Raw genomic sequence first — 21,533 nt, forward strand, 5'->3', positions numbered from 1 at the left:
CCCCGTCCCTGTCTCTCTTTCCTGTCATTGTGTTCCATTGTGTTCCATTGTGTTCCATTGTGTTCCATTGTGTTCCATTGTGTTCCATTGTGTTCCCCCGTCCCTCTCTCTCTTTCCTGTCACTGTGTTCCATGTTTTAGCCGATTTATTGCTCTATGTGTTTCCTAATGCTGTGCCTTCTTCAAATGCCTCTCATTCCGTGTTTTAACTCATTATTTCTTGAAGGCGATCTGCTTTGGGGCGTCAGCTGCGCAAATCCTCCTCCTCTGAGCCGCCCTGGGAGAGACGCCGGGCGCTGCAGCCCCGCCCGATCCTGAGCTGATCACTTTTAATAAAGGCGTTAAAAAGGAGAAGAATCTCCTGGCCCTTTTGTTTATTTCAAGGAGGGGGCGGGGCCAAGGCAGCAGAAGAACCAATCAGGATGGCCGAGAAGATGGGGCGTGGCCAAGGGGTGTGGCTGGGGGAAAGGGGCGGGGTCAGAGCCAGTAGGAGGGGATTGACCAATCAGAAGGGGCGGGGCCTCATGGGAGGCTGGGTCTAACATTAAGTGGGCGTGGCCAAGGGTTGATGATTGGACCAATCAGGGTGTGCTGCATAAAGGGGCGGGGGTGATGGGGTGAATTAATGAGGGGGCGTGGCCAGAATGGAGGAGGGGCCAAGGATTGGGAAGAGCCAATGAGGGTGAAGTGTGGGGAAGGGGCGTGGCCGAAGCTTAGGGGGTTAATTAAAAGGGGGCGGAGCCCAATTAGGAGGCAAAGAACCAATGTGGGCTGGTTGGGATGAGTGGGCGGGGCCAATTTGGGCTGGACCAATCAGAAGTCGTGGCGCTTAGTGGGCGGGACCATGAGTATGGGGCGGGGTTAAATTGGAGGCGGGGCCAAGGGGGGGAAGGGCCAATCAGGAGGGGGCGGGGCCAAGGGTTGAAGACAAATCCGGGTGATTTGTTTAGAGGGGGCGTGGCCGAAATGGAGGAGGGGCCACTAGAAAGGAAAGAACCAATCTGGGTGAATCATCTTCAGGGGGCGTGGTCAAGGGCGAAGAGCTGAACCAATCAGATTTCGCGATGCTGAGTGGGCGTGGCTAAACGTGAAGAGCGAACGCAAACGAGGGCGTGGCCATTGTGGAGGCGTGGCCAAAGAAATGGAACAACCAATCCCCACAATCCATCCTGGAGGGGCGGAGCTGACCCATAGAGGCTGGACCAATCAGCGCCGTCAGTGAGGAGTAGGCGTGGCTAGCGGAGATAAATAACCAATCAGCGCTGTTAACGGAGTGTGGGCGTGGCTAACAGAGACAAACAACCAACCCGCGTTTCCCGTTGTGAGTGGGCGTGGCCACACCAGCCCACGCCCTCTCCCTCACGTAATCCCAAACAAGCTGGTGGGCGTGGCTAATCACCTCCCAACCAATCCTGAAAGAGCCGGTGGGCGTGGCCAACCCTTCCCAACCAATCCAAACCGAGCATGTGGGCGGTGCCATCTTTGTTTGCCCTAACCGTCGCACAGCCGTGACGCACTTCCTGCACCGCCCGCACTTCCGGTTCCGCCCGCACTTCCGGGTTCTCCGCCGGCCGCCGCTCCCGGCGCTTCCAAACCCCAAAAAACCCCAAAAAATCCCAAAAATCCCCCAAAAACCCCAAAAACCCCCAAAATGGCGCAGTACAAGGGCGCGGCCAGCGAGGCGGGCCGGGCGCTGCAGCTGATGAAGAAACGCGAGCGGCAGCGCGAGCACATGGAGCAACTGCGCCTGCGCATCCAGGAGGTGGGGGAGGGGCGGGGGGGGTCCGGGGGTCCTGGGGGGCTTTTAGGGGTGGGGGAGGGGTCGGGGTTTGGGGGGTCCTGGAGGGGTTTTGGGGGAATTTGGGGGGATTTGGGGAAATTTTGGGGGTTTGGGGGGTCCTGAGGGGCATTTGGGGGAATTTTGGGGCTCTTGGGGGGAAATTTGGGGGAATTTTGGGGTCCCAGTTGGGATTTTGGGGGTCTTAGGGAGGATTTTAGGGGGTCCCGGGGCGATTTGAGGGAGATTTGGGGGGTCCTGAGAGGGATTTTGGGGGGATTTTGGGGGGGTCTGGGAAGATTTGGGGGAGAATTTGGGGTTTGGGAGGGAAATTTTGGGGGGAATTTGGGGTTTTGGGGGCAATTTTGGGGTTTGGGAGAGAAATTTGGGGGGAATTTGGGGTTTGGGGGGGCAATTTTGGGGTTTCCAGGGGGGTTTGAAGGAGTTTTGAGGGGTCCTGGGGGAATTTTGGGGGGTCTTGGGGGGCATTTGGGGCCGTTTTGGGGCTCCCAGGGGAATCTGGGGGAATTTTGGGGGGGTCCTGGTGAAGTTTTGGGGGGAAATTTGGGGGTTTGGGGAGATTTGGGGTGTCCTGAGGGGGTTTGGAGGGAATTTTGGGGGGAATTTTGGGGGGTCCTGGAGGGGTATGGAAGGAATTTTTGGGGGTCTGAGGTCGGGATTTGGGGTTTGGGGGGGAATTTTGGGGGTCTGGAGGGGATTTTGGGGTGTGTTGGGGGTTTCTGGGGGTCTCTGGGATTTTTTTTGGGGGGGTTTTTGGTGGTTTTGGGGTGTCTGAGGCCGCCCCTCCCCCAGGAGAACATCATGAAGTCCAACATTGATAAGAAATTCTCGGCTCACTACGACGCCGTGGAGGCCGAGCTGAAATCCAGCACCGTGGGTGAGGAAAAGCAGCAAAATCCACCCCAAAATCTGACAAAAGTCACCCCAAAATCTGAGAAAAAACCGCCCCAAAATCTGAGCAAAGTCACCCCAAATTCTGAGAAAAAACCACACCAAAATTCACCCCAAAATCTGAGCAAAGTCACCCCAAAATCTGAGCAGAATTCATCCCAAAATCTGAGAAAAAACCACACCAAAATTCACCCCAAAATCTCAGCAAAGTCACCCCAAAATTTGACCAAATTCACCCCAAAATCTGAGCAAAATTCGTCACAAAATCTGAAAAAATTCATCACAAAATCTGAGCAAAATTTGGGGTCAATTCTCCCAAAATTGACCCCAAAATCTGACCAAAGTCACCTCAAAATCAGCAAAATCACCCCAGAATCTCCCCAAATTGCCCCAAAATGGCACCAAAATTCCGCCTTGAGGGCACCTCAAGGAGTGTCCCCAGTGATGTCCCCAGGGTGGTGGCACTCAGGGATGTCCCCAATGACATCCCCAGGGTGGTGGCACTGTCCCAGTTGATGTCTATGGGGTCAGTGACACAAGAGGAGGTGGCATTGTCCCCAATGTCCCCGATGACGTCCCCAATGATGTCCCCAGGGTGGTGACAATGTCCCCGATGTCCCCACTGATGTCCCCAGTGATGTCCCCAATGTCCCCAGGGCTGTCCCCAGGGATGTCCCCAAGGTGGTGGCACTGTCCCCAATGTCCCCAGGGTGGTGGCACTGTCATTGTCCCCAGGGTTGGTGACCCTCAATGACATGAAGGCCAAGCAGGAGCTCAGGGATGGTCAGGGATGTCCCTGGGCATGGTGACACTGTCACAGATGATGTCCCCAATGATGGTGGCACTGTCACAGATGTCCCCATTGATGTCTCCAGGGCTGGTGACCCTCAATGACATGAAGGCCAAGCAGGAGCTCAGGGCTGTCCCTGGGCATGGTGACAATGATGGTGACAATGTCACAGATGATGTCCCCAATGTGGTGGCACTGTCATTGTCCCCAGGGCTGGTGACCCTCAATGACATGAAGGCCAAGCAGGAGGCTCAGGGAGGTTCAGTGATGTCCCCAGGGGTGGTGGCACTGTCACAGATGTCCCCATTGATGTCCCCAATGTCCCCAGGCTTGGTGACCCTCAACGACATGAAGGCCAAGCAGGGGGCTCAGGGATGTCCCCAGTGATGGTGACAATGATGGTGACAATGTCACAGATGATGTCCCCAGGGTGGTGGCACTGTCATTGTCCCCAGGGCTGGTGACCCTCAATGACATGAAGGCCAAGCAGGAGCTCAGGGCTGTCCCTGGGGATGGTGGCACTGTCCCAGATGTCCCCAATGTCCCCAATGTCCCCAGGCTTGGTGACCCTCAATGACATGAAGGCCAAGCAGGAGGCTCAGGGATGGTCAGGGCTGTCCCCAGGGGTGGTGGCACTGTCCCCAATGATGTCCCCAATGTCCCCAATGATGGTGGCACTGTCACAGATGTCCCCATTGATGTCCCTAATGTCCCCAGGGCTGGTGACCCTCAATGACATGAAGGCCAAGCAGGAGCTCAGGGCTGTCCCCAGTGATGTCCCCAATGATGGTGGCACTGTCACAGATGTCCCCAATGTCCCCAGGGCTGGTGACCCTCAATGACATGAAGGCCAAGCAGGAGGCTCAGGGAGGTTCAGTGATGTCCCCAAGGTGGTGGCACTGTCACAGATGTCCCCATTGATGTCCCCAATGTCCCCAGGCTTGGTGACCCTCAATGACATGAAGGCCAAGCAGGAGGCGCTGGTCAAGGAGCGCGAGAAGCAGCTGGCCAAGAGAGAGCAGAGCCGGGAGCTGCAGCTGTGAGAGAAACCCCAAAATGCCCCCAAATCACCCCAAAAAAATGACCCCAAAGTACCCCAAAAATAACCCAGAATAACCCCGAAAATAACCCAGAATAACCCCAAAATCACCCCAAAAAATGGCCCCAAAATACCCCAAAATCACCCCAAAAAATGACCCCAAAATACCCCGAAAATAACCCAGAATCACCCCAAAATCACCCCAAAAAATGACCCCCAAATACCCCAAAATCACCCCAAAAATAACCCAAATCACCCCAAAAATAACCCAGAATAACCCCAAAATCATCCCAAAAAATGACCCTCAAATACCCCAAAATCACCCAAATAACCCCAAAATCACCCCAAAAAATGATCCTAAAATAACCCAGAATCACCCCAAAAAATGACCCGAAAATACCCCAAAAATAACCCAGAACAACCCCAAAATCACCCTAAAAATGACCCTAAAATGACCCCAAAATCACCCTAAAATGACCCAAAAAATAACGCAGAAATAACCTCAAAAATGGCACCAAAAAAATCCCCAAAATACCCGAAATAGGCCCAAAATAGCCCCAGTCCCTCCCAGTCCCTCCCAGTCCATTCCCAGTATATCCCAGTATATCCCAGTCCATCCCAGACCCTCCCAGTATATCCCAGTCCCTCCCAGTCCCTCCCAGTCCCTCCCAGTCCCTCCCAGTATATCCCAGTATATCCCAGTCTATCCCAGTATATCCCAGTCCATCCCAGTCCCTCCCAGTCCCTCCCAGTATATCCCAGTCTATCCCAGTATATCCCAGTATATCCCAGTCCATTCCCAGTATATCCCAGTCCATTCCCAGTATATCCCAGTATATCCCAGTCCATCCCAGTCCATCCCAGTCCCTCCCAGTATATCCCAGTCCATTCCCAGTATATCCCAGTATATCCCAGTCCATCCCAGACCCTCCCAGTATATCCCAGTATATCCCAGTCCATTCCCAGTATATCCCAGTCCATTCCCAGTCCCTCCCAGTCCATTCCCAGTCCCTCCCAGTCCCTCCCAGTCCATTCCCAGTATACCCCACTCTATTCCCAGTATATCCCAGTCTATCCCAGTATATCCCAGTCCATCCCAGTCCCTCCCAGTATATCCCAGTATATCCCAGTCCCTTCCAGTCCATCCCAGTATATCCCAGTCCATCCCAGTCCATCCCAGTATATCCCAGTATATCCCAGTCCATCCCAGTATATCCCAGTATATCCCAGTCCATCCCAGTCCATCCCAGTATATCCCAGTCCATTCCCAGTATACCCCAGTATATCCCACTCTATTCCCAGTATATCCCAGTCTATCCCAGTATATCCCAGTCCATCCCAGTCCCTCCCAGTATACCCCAGTATATCCCAGTCTATCCCAGTATATCCCAGTCCATCCCAGTCCATTCCCAGTATACCCCAGTATATCCCACTCTATTCCCAGTATATCCCAGTCCATCCCAGTCCCTCCCAGTCCATCCCAGTCCATCCCAGTCCATCCCAGTCCCTCCCAGTCCATCCCAGTCCCTCCCAGTCCATTCCCAGTATATCCCAGTTTGTTCCCAGTCCCTCCCAGTCCCTCCCAGTCCATTCCCAGTATATCCCAGTATATCCCAGTCCATTCCCAGTCCCTCCCAGTCCCTCCCAGTCCCTCCCAGTCTATCCCAGTATATCCCAGTCCCTCCCAGTCCCTCCCAGTCCCTCCCAGTCTATCCCAGTATACCCCAGTCCATCCCAGTCCCTCCCAGTCCCTCCCAGTCCATTCCCAGTCCCTCCCAGTCCATCCCAGTCCCTCCCAGTCCCTCCCAGTCCATCCCAGTATACCCCAGTCCATCCCAGTTTATCCCAGGCAGCTGGAGCGGCAGCGGGAGCGGCAGCGCCGTCAGGAGGCGCAGAGGAAAATCAGCTCGCTGAGCTTCAGCCTCGGGGAGGAGGAGGAGGAGGAGGAGGAGGAAGGTCAGCAATGAGAGAGGTCGTGATGAAAAATTTGGGAATTTTGGGGATTTTTGCGGGAAATTTTGGGGATTTTCTTGGATTTTTGGGGGAAATTTTGGGGATTTTCTTGGACTTTTGGGGGAAATTTTGGGGGGAAATTTTGGGGATTTTTGGGGGAAATTTTGGGGATTTTTTTGGGATTTCTTGGGTTTTTTGGGGGGAAATTTTGGGGATTTTTTGGGATTTTTGGGGGTTTTTTTGGGAATTTTTAAAGGATTTTTGGGGGAATTTTGGGGATTTTTTTGGGGGAAATTTTGCGGATATTTTGGGATTTTTTGGGGGGAATTTTTTGGGGATTTTTCGGGATTTTTGGGGCAAATTTTGGGGATTTTTTGGGAGAAATTTTGGGGATTTTTTGGGAGAAATTCTGGGAGAAATTTTGGGGATTTTAGAGGAAGATCAGCTCGCCGAGCTTCAGCCTCGGGGAGGAGGAGGAGGAGGAGGAAGGTCAGGAATGAGAGAGGGCGCCATGAAAATTTGGGATTTGGGGGATTTTTGGGGATTTTCTTGGATTTTTGGGGATTTTTTGGGAGAAATTTTGGGAGAAATTTTGGGGATTTTAGAGGAAGATCAGCTCGCTGAGCTTCAGCCTCGGGGAGGAGGAGGAGGAGGAGGAGGAGGAAGGTCAGGACTGAGAGAGGGCGTGATGAAAAATTTGGGATTTTTGGGGGGAAATTTTGGGGATTTTTGGGGGATTTTTCAGGGAAATTTTGGGGATTTTTTGGGGATTTTTTTGCGATTTTTTGGACATTTTTGGAATTTTTTTTGGAGAATTTTTTGGGGATTTTTTGTTTAATTTAAAAAATTTTTTTTTAATTGTCGGGGTTTTTTAGAGGGATTTTTTCAGGATTTTTTTGAGATTTTTTCAGGTTTTTTTTTCAGGTTTTTTGAGATTTTCAAGGTGCAATTTGGGATTTTTTAATGGATTTTTTGTGGATTTTTTGAGATTTTTTTAGGGATTGTTTTGGGATTTTGGGGAATTTTTTTGGCCTTTTTTGTGGATTTTTTGTGGATTTTTTTAAATTTTTTTTTTTGTGTGTTTTTGTTGAGATTTTTGGAGATTTTGGGAGACTTTTTTTTTTTTAGTGGGTTGGGATTTTTTGCAATTTTTTTGCTTTTCCCTGGGGGGGTCCCTGAAAAAAAATTTGGATGTTTTTCAGATTTTTGGTGTTTTTGTGCGGTTTTTTAATAATTTTTTGTGATTTTTTTTGAGGGGGATTTTTTTGAATTTGTTTTTATTGTTTGGGGGTTTTTTTTGGGGGGGGGGTTGGATATTTTTTTGTGATTTTTTTTTTTAATTTTTGGGGGATTTTTTGGGGGGTGGGTTTGGATTTTTTTTTGTGTTATTTTTTAATTTTTGGGGGATTTTTTTGGGGGGGTTTGGATTTTTTTTGTGATTTTTCTTTTTAATTTTTGGGGGATTTTTTGGGGGGGATTGGATTTTTTTGTGTTTTTTTTTTTTTTTTTAATTTTTGGGGGATTTTTTGGGGGGTGGGTTTGGATATTTTTTTTGTGTTTTTTTTTTTAATTTTTGGGGGATTTTTTTGGGGGGCGTTGGATTTTTTTTGTGATTTATTTTAATTTTTGGGGGATTTTTTTTTGGGGGGGTTGGATTTTTTTTTTGTGATTTTTTTTTAATTTTTGGGGGATTTTTGGGGTGGGTTTGGATTTCTTTTTTTTGTGATTTTTTTTTAATTATTGGGGAATTTTTTGGGGGGTTTGGATTTTTTTTTTTTTTTGTGATTTTTTTTTAATTTTTGGGGGATTTTTTTTTTGGGGGGGGCGATTTTCTGGGGATTTTTGGGGAAATTTGGGGATATTTTTGGGGGGATTATTTGGCAAATCTTTGGGATTTTGGGGGGTGGGAGGGAGGATTTTGGGGTCCCTTGTGGGAATTTTGGGGTCCCTGGGGGGGATCCCCCATTTCTGACCCCCCCATTCCCCCCCAGCCCCCGAGGAGGCCCCAAAAAAGCGAAAATTGGGCAAAAACCCCGACGTGGACACGAGCTTCCTGCCCGACAGGGACAGAGAGGTCAGCGGGCTTTGGGGGGAAATTGGGGATTTTGGGGGGTCCTGGGGGATTTGGGGGAATTTTGGAAAATTTTGGGGGGTCCTGGGGGGAATTTTGGGGAAAAATTTTGGGTGTCCTGAGTGAATTTGAGGGGGATTTTTGGGAGATTTTTGAGGATTTGGGGGGAATTTTTGGGGGTTCCTGTGGGGGTTTGGGGGGTTTTGGGGGGTCCTGGGGAGATTTTGGGGGGTCGTGGGGGGATTTGGGGGGGTTTGGGGGAATTTTGGAAAAATTTGGGGGAAATTTAGGGGGTTTTGGGGGGGATTTTTGGGAGATTTTTGAGGATTTGGGGGGAATTTTGGGGGTTCCTGTGGAGGTTTTGGGGGGATTTGGAAAAAATTGGGGGGTTCTGAGTGGATTTGGGGGGATTTTGAGGGGTCCTGGGGGGATTTGGGAAGATTCGAGGGGTCCTGAGTGGATTTTGGGCGGTGCCAGGTGGGATTTTGGGGGTCTTGAGGGGGATTTGGGGGGGATTTGAGGGGGAGATTTTTGAGGATTTGGGGGAAATTTTTGGGGTTCCTGTGGGGGTTTTGGGGGGATCTGGGGGCTCCTGGGGGATTTTGGGGGGGTCCTGGGGGATTTGGGGGGATTTGAGGGGGGTTTGGAAAAAATTTTGGGGGTCCTGAGTGAATTTGAGGGGGATTTTTGGGAGATTTTTGAGGATTTGGGGGGAAATTTTGGGGGGAGTTTTGGGGGTTCCTGTGGGGGTTTTGGGGGGTCCTGGGGGGGAATTTGGGGGGGATTTGGGGGGTCCTGGGGGATTCTGGGGGGTTTGGGGGAACTTTGGAAAAATTTGGGGGAAATTTAAGGGGGTTTTGGGGGGGATTTGGGAAAATTTTGGGGATCCTGAGTGGATTTTGGGGGGATGTTGGGGGGGGATTTGGGAGATTTTGGGGGGTCCTGGGGGGGTTTTGGGGGGGGAATTGAGGGACATTTTAGGGGGCTTTAGGGGGAATTTTTGGGGGTCCCTGGAGGGATTTGGGGTTTTTTGGGAGGGTCCTGGGAGGATTTCAAGGGATTTTGGGGGATTTTGGGGGGGGTCCAGATGGAATTTTGGGGTTTCTGAGTGGATTTGGGGGGGATTTTAGGGGGTCTTGAGTGGATCTTGGGGGGTCCCTGGGGGGAATTTGGAGTTTTTGGGCAGGGGATTTTTCGGGGGTTTTGGGGCGATCTGGGATATTTTGGGGTGTTTTGAGATATTTTGGAGAATTTCAGGTTATTTTGGGGTTGGTTTTTTTGGCCTGGGTTTGATTATTTGGGGTATTTTGGGATATTTTGTGTGGGTTTTTTGGGTTTTTTGGGATATTTTGGGCTGGTTTGGGGTTATTTTGGTTTTTTTTGTTATTTGTTTTGTTATTTTGTTGATTTTGGTTTGTTATTGGGATATTCGAGGTAATTTCGGGGTTGGTTTTGGCTTGGTTTGGGTTATTTTGGAATATTTTTGGGTGTTTTGGGACATTTTTGGTTTTGTTTTTTTTTTTTTTAATTATTTTGGGATTTTTTTTCAGGTAATTTTGTTGATTTTGTTGATTTTGGTTGATTTTTGGATGATATTGGATGATGATTTTAGTTTATTTTGGATGATTTTGGTTGATTTTGGATGATTTTGGTCGATTTTGGATGATTGTGGTTGATTTTTGTTGATTTTGGTTGATTTTGGTCGATTTTGGCTGATTTTGGTTGATTTTGGCTGATTTTGGTTGATTTTGGATGATTTTTGTTGATTTTGGATTATTTTGGATTATTTTTGGTTGATTTTGGCTGATTTTGGTTGATTTTGGATGATTTTGGATTATTTTGGATTATTTTTGCTTATTTTGGATGATTTTGGTCGATTTTGGATAATTTTTGTTGATTTTGGTCGATTTTGGATGGTTTTGGATGATTTTTGGATGATTTTGGATGATTTTGGTTGATTTTGGATGATTTTTGATGATTTTTGATGATTTTTGTTGATTTTGTGCCCCAGGAGGAGGAGAATCGGCTGCGGGAGGAGCTCAGGCAGGAGTGGGAGGCCAAACAGGAGAAAATCAAAAGTGAGAAAATTTGGGAAATTTTGGGGATTTTGGGGGGAAAATTGGGAATTTTTGGGGATTTTAGGGGAAATTTTGGGATTTTAGGGGAAATTTGGGGAATTTAGGGGAAATTTTGGGAATTTTTTAGGGGAAATTTGGGGATTTGGGGGGAAAATTGGGAAATTTTTTAAGGAAATTGGGGGATTTTGGGGGAAATTTTTGGGATTTTTTGGGAAATTCGGGAAATTTTTAAGGGAAATTTGGGGATTTTTTAGGGGAATTTGGGGATTTTAGGGGAAATTTTGGGGATTTTTGGGGAAAATTGGGGAATTTTAGGGGAAATTTGGGGATTTTTGGGAGGAATTTGGGAGATTTGGGGGGAAATTTGGATAATTTTGGGGAGTTTGGGGAAAATTGAGGAATTTTAGGGGAAATTTTTGGGATTTTTTAGGGAAATTTGGGGATTTTTGGGGAAATTTTGGGAATTTTTTAGGGAAATTTGAGGATTTTAGGGGAAATTTTGGGAATTTTTAGGGAAATTTTGGGATTTTTGGGAGGAATTGGGGATTTTTGGGAGGAATTTGGGAGATTTGGGAGGAATTTGGGAGATTTGGGGGGAAATTTGGGGGATTTGGGGGATTTTTGGGGAAAATTGGGGAATTTTTGGGGGAAAATTGGGGGATTTTTCAGGGAAATTTGGGGATTTTAGGGGAAATTTGGGGATTTTTGTGGTGATTTTTGGGCAGTTTTGGGATGGTTTTTAGGGTGATTTTGGGTGATTTTTGAGGTGATTTTGGGGTAATTTTGGGATGATTTTGGGGGTGATTTTGTGATGATTTTTAGGGTGATTTTGGGGGTGATTTTTGGGGTGATTTTGGGGCAGTTCTGGGATGATTTTAGGGTGATTTTGGGTGATTTTTAGGGTGATTTTGGGGTGATTTGGGGTGATTTTTGGGATGATTTTTAGGGTGATTTTGGGCAGTTTTGGGGATGATTTTCAGGATGATTTTTAGGATGATTTTGGGGTGTTTTTTGGTGATTTTGGGATGATTTTGGGGTGATTTTTGGTGTTTTTTGGTGATTTTTGCTGTTCCCCCCAGACGAGGAGATCGAGATCACCTTCAGCTACTGGGACGGCTCCGGGCACCGGCGCACCGTCAAGGTGGGGGAGGGGATCGGGGGCGTTTTGGGGGGAATTTGGGGATTTTGGGCGGAAATTTGGGGGAATTTGGGGGATTTTGAGGGGATTTTGGGGGGATTCTGTTGGGATTTTTAGGGGTTTGGGGGGAATTTTGGAGGGATTGGAGGATTTTGGATCATTTTTGGGGGATTTGGGGTTCCCAGTTGGCTTTGGGGGCTCCCAGGTGATTTCTGGGGGCATTTTGTTGTGATGTTTCCGGTGATTTTTGGGGAAACTTTGGGTTGATTTTGGGCTGATTTTTGGGGTGAGTTTGGGGTGACACTGGATTGAATTTTGGTATTTTTGGGGTGATTTTTGTGGTGAATTTGAGATAATTTTTGGGAGGTTCCTGGGAGATTTTGGGGGTATCGATTGGGGGTTTTTTGGGGTTCCCGGATGATTTTTGAGGTGATTTTTTCGGGATTATTTCGGTTGATTTTTGGGACGATTCCTTGCGTTTTCGGGATGATTTTCGGGGCAGATTTTTGGGGGTTTCTGGCTGATTTTTGGGGGTGATTTTGGCGTTATTTTGGGGTGATTTTTGGGGTTTCTGGCTGATTTTGGGGGTAGATTTTGGCGTTATTTTGGGGTGATTTTTGGGGTGGATTTTGGCGTTATTTTGGGGTGATTTTTGGGGTTTCTGGCTGATTTTGGGGGTGGATCTTGCCGTTATTTTGGGGTGATTTTTGGGGGATTTCTGGCTGATTTTGGGGTTATTTTGGGGTGATTTTTGGGGGTTTCTGGCTGATTTTGGGGGTGGATCTTGCCGTTATTTTGGGGTGATTTTTGGGGATCTTTAGGGTGGGTTTTGGGGTGATTTTGGCCGATTTTGGGGTCCCTCAGATGAAGAAGGGGAACACGATGCAGCAGTTCCTGCAGAAAGCTCTGGAGATTCTGCGCAAGGATTTCAGTGAGCTCCGGTGAGGGGGGGATTTGGGGGATTTTGGGGGGTCCCAGGTGGGATTTGGGGGGGTTTGGGGGGTCCCAGGTGGGATTTGGGGGGTCCTGGGCAGGATTTGGGGGATTTGGGGGGTCCTCGGGGGGATTTGGGGGGGCTCTGTGGGATTTGGGGGGTTCAGGGAGGGTCTCCGAGGGGTTTTTGGGGTGGTTTTGGGGTATTTTGGGATCTGTCGGGGTTGTTTTGCAGAGGTTTTGCCGATTTTGGGGTGTCTGGGGGTGTTTTTGGGGTTATTTGGGGTTTTTTTGTGGGGTTATTTTGGGGTTATTTTTGGGGTTATTTTGGGGTTCTTTTGGGGTTCTTTTGGGGTAATTTTGGGGTTATTTTTGGTGGATTTTGGGTTATTTTTAGGGTTATTTTGGGGTTATTTTGGGGTTATTTTTGGGGTTCTTTTGGGGTTCTTTTGGGGTAATTTTGGGGTTATTTTTGGTGGATTTTGGAGTTATTTTTGGGGGTTATTTTGGGGTTATTTTTGGGGTATTTGTGGGGTTATTTTGGGGTGTTTTTGGGATTATTCTTGGTGGATTTTGGGGCGTTTCTGTTGGTTTTGGGGTCCCTGATGGGTTTCCCTCAGCTCGGCGGGGTGGAGCAGCTCATGTACATCAAGGAGGATCTGATCATCCCCCACGTGAGGGAGAGCCCCGCCCCCAGCCCATGGCCCCGCCCCCACCCCCCATGGCCCCGCCCCCAGCCCTGATCATCCCCCACGTGAGGGAGAGAGCCCCGCCCCCATCCATGGCCCCGCCCCCATCCATGGCCCCGCCCCCACCCCATCATCCCCACGTGAGAGAGCCCCGCGCCCCACCCCATGGCCCCGCCCCCAGCCCTGATCATCCCCCACGTGAGAGAGAGCCCCGCCCCCAGCCAGCCCATGGCCCCGCCCCCACCCCCCATGGCCCCTCCCCCAGCCCGATCATCCCCCACGTGAGAGAGCCGCAGCCCATGGCCCCGCCCCCAACCACCCCATGGCCCCGCCCCCACCCCGATCATCCCCCACGTGAGCGCCCCGCCCCCACCGCATGGCCCCTCCCCCACCCCTGAGCCCTTTCCCTTCTATTTTGGTCCCTCCCCCTCCCTTTAAGCCCCTCCCCCATTCCCTCAGCCCCTCCCCCGATTCTTTGGCCCCTCCCCCCTCAGGCCCCGCCCCCCTGACCCCCCCGCCCCTCCCCCGCAGCACCACAGCTTCTACGACTTCATCGTCACCAAGGCCCGCGGCAAGAGCGGTGAGTGACGTCATCGTTGGGGTGTGACGTCATCGTTGGGGCTGTGACGACATCAACGGGGTTGTCACGTCATCAGTGGGGGGGACACGTCACCAATCGGGGGTGTGACGTCACCAACATTGGGGGTGGGATGTCATTAACGGGGCTGTGACGTCACTGTGGGGGGATGTGACGTCATTAATTTGGCTGTGACGTCACAGGGATGGAGTGACATCATCAATGGGGCTTTGATGTCATCAGTTGGGGTGGTGACGTCACCATTGCGGGCTGTGACGCTGTCACTGGAGATGTGACGTCAGCAGTGGGGCTGTGATGTCACTGTTGGGGTTATGATGTCGCCATGGGGCTGTGATGTCATCAGTTGGGATGATGACATCATCATTAGGAGTGTGATGTCTTCGGTGGTGGCTGTGACATCATCACTGGGGAGTATGACGTAATCACTGGGAGATGATGTCACTTTTGGGCCTGTGATGTCATTGCTGGGATGTGATGTCATCGCTGGTGTGTGATGTAATCATTAGGAGTTTTGACATCATATTTGAGGCCATGACATCATCATTGGATGGTGCCATTGATTATTGGAGGCTGCAGTGTCAGAACCGGGGGCTGTGACGTCATCATTGGCTCTGACGCTGCCATTTGTGGGTTGTGACGTCATCATTGTGACCGTGATGTCATCGTCGTGGCTCTCTCGCCATAATTGAGGGCTATGACATCATTGTCAGGGAGGTGACATCACAATTGAGGGCTGTGACGTCATCAGGGGAGGCAGGGAGAGGCTGTGACGTCATCCTTGGTGGCAGTGACATCACGGGTTATATCGTTACTGGGGGCTGTGACATCCTTGGGGCTGTGATGTCATCGGGGTGGGGAAGGCTATGACATCATCATCATCATCGTGGGGCGGCCCAATGCGCTGTGAGTGGGCGGTGACATCATGGGGGCCATAACGCCATTGAGGGGGCGGGGCGGGCTGTGATGTCACCGGGGCTGTGACGTCATCGTGGGCGGCTATGACGTCACCTGTGCGGTGGAGGCTGTGACGTCATCACCACGGGAGCTGTGACGCTGTAACGCGAGGCTATGATGTCATCGTGGAGGAAACCTGTGACCTCACCGTGGGCGTGTCCATGACGTCACGGTGACGTCACGGCCCCGCCCCCAGGCCCGCTGTTCAACTTCGACGTGCACGAGGACGTGCGGCTGCTCAGCGACGCCACCGTCGAGAAGGACGAGGTAACGCGGTGACGTCATCGCCCCGTCCCCCGTCGGTGATGTCATCGCTGCTGGTGACGTCACTCCTGGGCGTGTCACTGATGTCGCTCTCCTTTGTTGCGTCGCTCCTCGATCGATGACGTCACTCCCTGATCACATCCGCTCCTCGCTTGATGACGTCGCTCTTTCATCGATGACGTCACTCTCCAATTGATGACGTCATGCGCCATTGGTGACGGCACTCCCCCGTCTATGACATCACTGTCCCTAAACTGTGACATCACCCCCAAATCAATGACATCACCACCCTGACTGATGACATCAATGACATCGCACCAATTCATTACATCATCCCTAATTAATGATGTCACTTCCATCAATGACATCATCCCCTACCAATGACGTCAATTCCCAAACTATGACGTCACTCCCTGTTGGTGACGTCTTCCCCAATCAATGACATCATTGTCAATTGATGACATCACCTCCTACCAATGACATCCCCCTTAAATGATGACATCATCCCTTACTGATGACATCACCCCTGACTGATGATGTCATCCCCATTGATGACATCACCGTCTGCCAACATCAATCCCTGACCAATGACATCTCTCCTAATTAATGACGTCACCCCCTACTGATGACGTCACCCCCAATGACATCATCCCCAACCAATTCTGTCAATCCCCAAACTATGACGTCACCCCCTATTGATGACATCACTCCAACCAATGACATCACTTCTATATAATGGCCTCACCCAACTGATTACATCATCCCAAAATCGATGACATCACTGCCAATCAATGACATCACTCCCTACTGATGACATCACCCCAATCTATGACATCAATCCCCAATCTATGACGTCATTCCCCAATGACATCACCCTGTGCCAATATCAACCCCCAATCAATGACATCACATCTGACCAATGACATCACCCCCAATCAATGACATCACTCCTGACTGATGACATCACCCCTAATCAATGACATCACTCCTAATTAATGGCCTTACCCAACTGATTACATCATCCTGAAATTGATGACATCACTCCCAACCGATGACATCACCCTGACCTCTGACCTCACCCCCCAATCTATGACATCATTCCCCAATGACATCACCCCATACCAATATCAACCCCCAATGAATGACATCACATCTGACCAATGACATCACCCTGATTGATGACATCACCCCCAACTGATGACATTCTCCTACCAATGACATCACCCTCGTTGATGACATCACTCCCAATGGATGACATCACTCCCAATTGATGACATCACCCCCAATCGATGACATCACTTCCTACCAATGACATAAACCCCCAATCGATGACATCACATCTGACCAATGACATCCCCCCCCCAATCGATGACATCGCCCCTGACGATGACGCGGCCCCGCCCCCTGTGATGACGTCACGGTGACGTCACAGTCGCACGCCGGGAAGGTGGTGCTGCGCTCGTGGTACGAGAAGAACAAACACATCTTCCCCGCCAGCCGCTGGGAGCCCTTCGACCCCGAGAAACGCTGGGACAAGTACACGGTGAGGGACCCAAAATCCCCTGAAATCACCCCAAAAATATCCCCAAAATATCACAAAAATATCCCAGATTTATCCCTAAAATATCCTTAAAATATCCCAAAAAACGCCCCAAAATGTTCCTAAAAAATCCCCTGAGACCCCGAGAAACGCTGGGACAAGCACACGGTGAGGGGAGCCCAAAACTGCCTGAAATCACCCCAAAAATAATCCCAAAATGTCCCTAAAATGTCCTTAAATTATCCTTAAAATACTCCTAAATTATTCCTGAAATATCCAAAAATAACCCCAAAATGTCCCTTCGACCCCGAGAAACGCTGGGACAAGCACACGGTATGGGGAGACCCAGAATCACCCCCAAAATATCCCTGAAATATCCCAAAAATCACCCCAAAATATCCACAAAAATATCCCAAAAATATCCATGAAATATCCCCAAAATCACCCCAAAATATCCACAAAAATATCCCAAAAATATCCCCAAAATATCTCCAAAAATATCCTTAAAATATTCCTGAAATACCCCAAAAAATAACCCCATAATGTCCCTTCGAGCCCGAGAAACGCTGGGACGAGCACACGGTGAGGGACCCAAAATCACCTTAATTCACCCCAAAAATAATCCCAAAATATCCACAAAAATATCCTTAAAATGTCCTTAAATTATCTCTAAAATATCCCAGAAATATCCCTGAAATATCCCTAAAAATGTCCCCGAAATTCCCAAGTTCACCCCGAAATAATCCCAAAGAATCCCGAAAATGCCCCAAAATCCCCTAAATGCCCCAAAATCCGCCCAAAATGCCCCAAATCCCCCAAAATGCCCCAAAATGCCCCCAAACTGCCCCAAATCCCCCCAAAATGCCCCCAAAATTTACAAAAATTTACCCCAAAATGCCCCAAAATCCCCCCCAAAATCCCTGAAAATGCCCCAAATCCCCCAAAATCCCCCCAAAATGCCCCAAAACCCCCCAAAATCCGCCCAAAATGCCCAAATCCCCCCCAAAATCCCCCCCCAAAACCCCCCCTGGGAGCCCAAAGTGGAGGAGCCCGGGGGGAGGGGCAGAGAGTGGGGGAGGGGCAAAGAGTGGGGGAGGGGTTATTGGGGTCACGGCAAAATGGGGGAGGGGCCGAAAGGGGGGAGGGGCGGTGGGGGCAAGAATGTGTGGGTGGGGGAGGGGCCAAGAGTGGGGGAGGGGCTTTGAATGGAGGAGGGCCAAGAGTGGGGGAGGGGCAGAAAGGGGGGAGGGGAAAAAAGGGTCCAAGTGGGGGAGGGGTAGAGTGGGGGAGGGGAAAACGGTGGGGGAGGGGCTGTGGGTGGGGGAGGGGCTGAGGGTGGGGGAGGGGCCAAAAGTGGGGAAGGGGCAAAGAATGGGAGGAGCCTGAAGGGGGGGAGGGGCCAAAAGTGTTGGAGGGGCAGGATGGGGGAGGGGCAAAGAGGAGGGGCTGTGGGAGGGGGCCATGGGGGGAGGGGCAGAAGTGGTTGAGGAGCCCTGGGGGGGGAGGGGCTAAAAAAGGGGGAGGGGCTCTGTGTGTGGGCGTGGCCTCCTCTGACCCCTCCCCTCCCCCCCCAGATCCGCTGATGCCGAAGGAGCCCCCGGGACCCCCCCCATGGGTGGGGGAGGGGCTGTGCCCCGCCCCTCCCCTCCCCCCTCTGTGTGCCCCTCCCCCCATCCCCCCCGGCCCCTCCCCCACCCCAATAAAAACCAAACCCGAGACTGAGGCTGAGGGGGAGGGGCTGAAATAAGGGGGAGGGGCTTAAATGGGGGAGGGGTTTTAAATGGGGGGGTGGTGATATTGGGGTGGGGGAGGGGCAAAATGGGAGGGCTTAAGGGGGGAGGGGCTGTGAATATGGGAGGGTTGACACGTGGGGGAGGGGCCTCATCGGGAGGGGGCGTGGCCTCACTCCCCCTCTCCCCACCCCCATCAAACCAAACCGAGGCCACCTTGGGGTGGGGGGAGGGGCCATGAGAGAAGGGCGTGGCCTCTTTTTCCTACCCCCCCCCCCCCCCCATCAAACCAACCATTTATGGGTGGGGGAGGGGGCCCACGAGTGTGGGCGTGGGCCTCATTTCACCCCCCCAATCAAACCAAGCCGAGGCCGTTACTGGGTGGGGGAGGGGCTGTCAGTGGGCGTGGCCTCGTTTTCTCCCCCTCCCCCACCCCAACGAACCGGAACCGCGGCTCTTTGATGGGTGGGGGAGGGGTTTTATTCCGATGGGGGAGGGGCTTTACTCCGACGTAGGCGGGGCGGAGTCGGCGGCCATGTTGTGGGCGGGGTCTCGGCCCTGCGGCCCCGCCCCCGGCCCGAAGCTCTCGATGGTTTCCAGCACCAAGCCCAGGAGCTCCAGGAACGAGGAGGCCCCGCCCGGAGCGAGCGGGCAAAGGGGGCCTCCCATTGGCTGGGGGAGAGAGGGGCGGGGTTAGACACAGACACGCCCCCCCTCACAAACACTGACCCCGCCCCCATTGCTCCCAGGGCCTCCCATTGGCTGGGGGGAGAGAGGGGCGGGGGTTAGACACAGACACGCCCCCCTCACACACTGACCCGCCCCCATTGCTCCCAGGGCCTCCCATTGGCTGGGGGGAGAGAAAGGCACGCCCCCTTTTAATTCTACCCATCCCCCCAATAACTGTTGGCCCCGCCCCCAATGCCCCCAGGGGTTCCCACTGGCTGAGAAGGGAAAGGGGCGGGGGTCAGAGAGAGACACGCCCCCTTTTACAGCAACCCGTTCCCCATAACCATTGGCCCCGCCCCCAACGCTCCCAGGCCTTCCATTGGCTGAGGGGAGAGAGGGCGGAGTCAGTCATGGACACGCCCCCTGTAACCATTGGCCCCGCCCCCATTGAGCGCAGGGTTTCCCATTGGCCGAGGGGAGAAAGGAGGCGGGGTCAGACACGGACACGCCCCCCTCTTACAGTAACCCATCCCCCATAACCATTGGCCCCGCCCCCCAACGCTCCCAGGGCTTCCCATTGGCTGAGGGACACAGGGCGGGGTCAGACATGGACACGCCCCCACAAACTCCCCCACTGAGCCCCCAGTCCCTCCCAGTTTGATCCCAGTTTGATCCCAGTTCCCTCCCAGTTTGATCCCAGTTTCCTCCCAGTTTGATCCCAGTTCCATCCCAGTCCCTCCTCAATCCCCTCCCAGTCTGTCCCAGCATTCACAGTTTGCCCAGTCTCCCTCCCAGTGCTCCCAGTTTGACCCAAAACTGGTCCCAGTGCCTCCCAGTACAGCTCCCAGTATATCCAGTCCCTCCCAGTTCATCCCAGTGCCACTCACAGTCCCTCCCAGTTTGCCCAGTTTCACTCCCCAGTCCCCGCCCGGTCCCTCCCAGTCCCTTCAGTATATCCCAGTCCATCCCAGTACGGCTCCCAGTGTTCCCAGTCCGGCTCCCAGTGTTCCCAGTTTCACTCCCCATCCCCTCCCAGTTCAACCCAGTTTGGCTCCCAGTATCACTCCCAGTCCCTCCCAGTGCTCCCAGTTTGCCCAGTCCCACTCCTCCCCCTGACCAGTTCATCCCAGTCTATCCCAGTTCCCCCCAATCCCTCCAGTTCATCCCAGTTTGGCCCAAACTGGTCCCAGTCCTTCCCAGTGGGTCCCAGTCCATCCAGTCCCTTCCAGTCCATCCCAGTTTGTTCCCAGTCCCTCCCAGTTTGTTCCCAGTCCATCCCAGTCCCTCCCAGTTTGTTCCCAGTCCCTCCCAGTTTGTTCCCAGTCCATCCCAGTCCCTCCCAGTTTGTTCCCAGTCCATCCCAGTCCCTCCCAGTTTGTTCCCAGTCCCTCCCAGTTTGTTCCCAGTCCATCCCAGTCCCTCCAGTTTGTTCCCAGTCCATCCCAGTCCATTCCCAGTATATCCCAGTCCCCCCCAGTCCCTCCCAGTCCATCCCAGTTCCCTGCTCACAACCCTCAGCGTTTCCCGCCTCCTCTCCGCTCTCGCTGTGGGGGGAGGGGCCGCGGTGGCCCCCGCCCCTGCTGGGGGAGGGGCGGAGGGGGGCGGGGGCCAGGTCGGGCTCGAGCGCCCCCAGGGCCACGCGGGCGATGGTGGGGGAGGGGAGGGGGAGGAGCAAAGAGCGGGGGGAGGGGTCAAGGAAAGTTCCAGAAAACTCCCCACAAAATTCCTGAAAACTCAGCAAAACAACGGCCCCGAAATTCCAAATAATTCCCCCAAAATTCACCCCCAAAATGGCTCCAAAATCACAAAAACTTACCCCAAAATTCCCGAAAATTCCCCCCAAATCAGCCCCAAAATCAGCCCAAAATTCCCCCGAAATTCCCAAAAATTCCCCCCAAAAATCCTGAAAAATCCGCCTGAGATTCCCAAAAATTGCCCCCAAAATTCCCCCCAAAATTCCCGAAAATTCCCAAACTCCCAGAAATACCAAAAATCAAAAAAGTCCCCCCAAAATTCCAAAAATCGGGATAGAATTCCCGAAAAAAACCCCCCAAAATAAAAAAATTCCCCTCAAAATTCCAGAAAAATCTCTCCAGAATTCCCAAACATTTCAAAATTAGCCCAGAATTCCCTAAATTTTCCCAGAAAATCTCGGAAATTCCCCAAATCCAGGCAGAATTCCCAAAAATACCCCCAAAATTCCCAAAAAACGGGCCCTGAACCCCCCCAAACCGCCCCTAAATCCGTAAAATGTCCCCCAAAAAAAAAATTCCGGAAAAATTCCCGAAGATCTGCCCCGAATTCAATTCCCAAATTTCCCGCAAATTCTCAAAATTCTGCCAAAAATTCCCAAAATTTCCGCCCAAACCCTCCCGGAACTCCCCAAACCCCCAAATGCA

General features: G+C 51.6%; 1 protein-coding gene across 1 annotated transcript; it reads left to right on the top strand.

Moving 5' to 3' along the window:
• The first annotated feature begins 1,539 nt into the window (after positions 1 to 1,539).
• Positions 1,540 to 18,406, top strand: FAM50A (family with sequence similarity 50 member A). The gene is made up of 14 exons (XM_063182376.1): positions 1,540 to 1,761; positions 2,590 to 2,674; positions 4,418 to 4,517; positions 6,367 to 6,473; positions 8,462 to 8,544; positions 10,553 to 10,619; positions 11,699 to 11,760; positions 12,622 to 12,698; position 12,862; positions 13,311 to 13,364; positions 13,911 to 13,959; positions 15,128 to 15,198; positions 16,628 to 16,738; positions 18,310 to 18,406. Exons 1-14 carry the CDS (start codon positions 1,651 to 1,653, stop codon positions 18,316 to 18,318), a joined length of 987 nt encoding a protein of 328 aa, XP_063038446.1. The 5' UTR covers positions 1,540 to 1,650; the 3' UTR covers positions 18,319 to 18,406.
• The last annotated feature ends 3,127 nt before the right edge of the window (positions 18,407 to 21,533 follow it).

The sequence above is a fragment of the Melospiza melodia genome, unplaced genomic scaffold (genome assembly GCF_035770615.1).
Source record: "Melospiza melodia melodia isolate bMelMel2 unplaced genomic scaffold, bMelMel2.pri scaffold_202, whole genome shotgun sequence".
Lineage (NCBI taxonomy): Eukaryota > Metazoa > Chordata > Aves > Passeriformes > Passerellidae > Melospiza > Melospiza melodia.

What these genes read in the sequence shown, in the direction of transcription:
- FAM50A (XM_063182376.1), top strand. Translation starts at nt 1,651, where the DNA reads ATGGCGCAGTACAAGGGCGCGGCCAGCGAGGCGGGCCGGGCGCTGCAG. An exon ending in TGCGCCTGCGCATCCAGGAG is followed by an intron (nt 1,762 to 2,589) that starts GTGGGGGAGGGG and finishes CCCCTCCCCCAG; the next exon opens with GAGAACATCATGAAGTCCAA. An exon ending in TGCCCGACAGGGACAGAGAG is followed by an intron (nt 8,545 to 10,552) that starts GTCAGCGGGCTT and finishes TTTGTGCCCCAG; the next exon opens with GAGGAGGAGAATCGGCTGCG.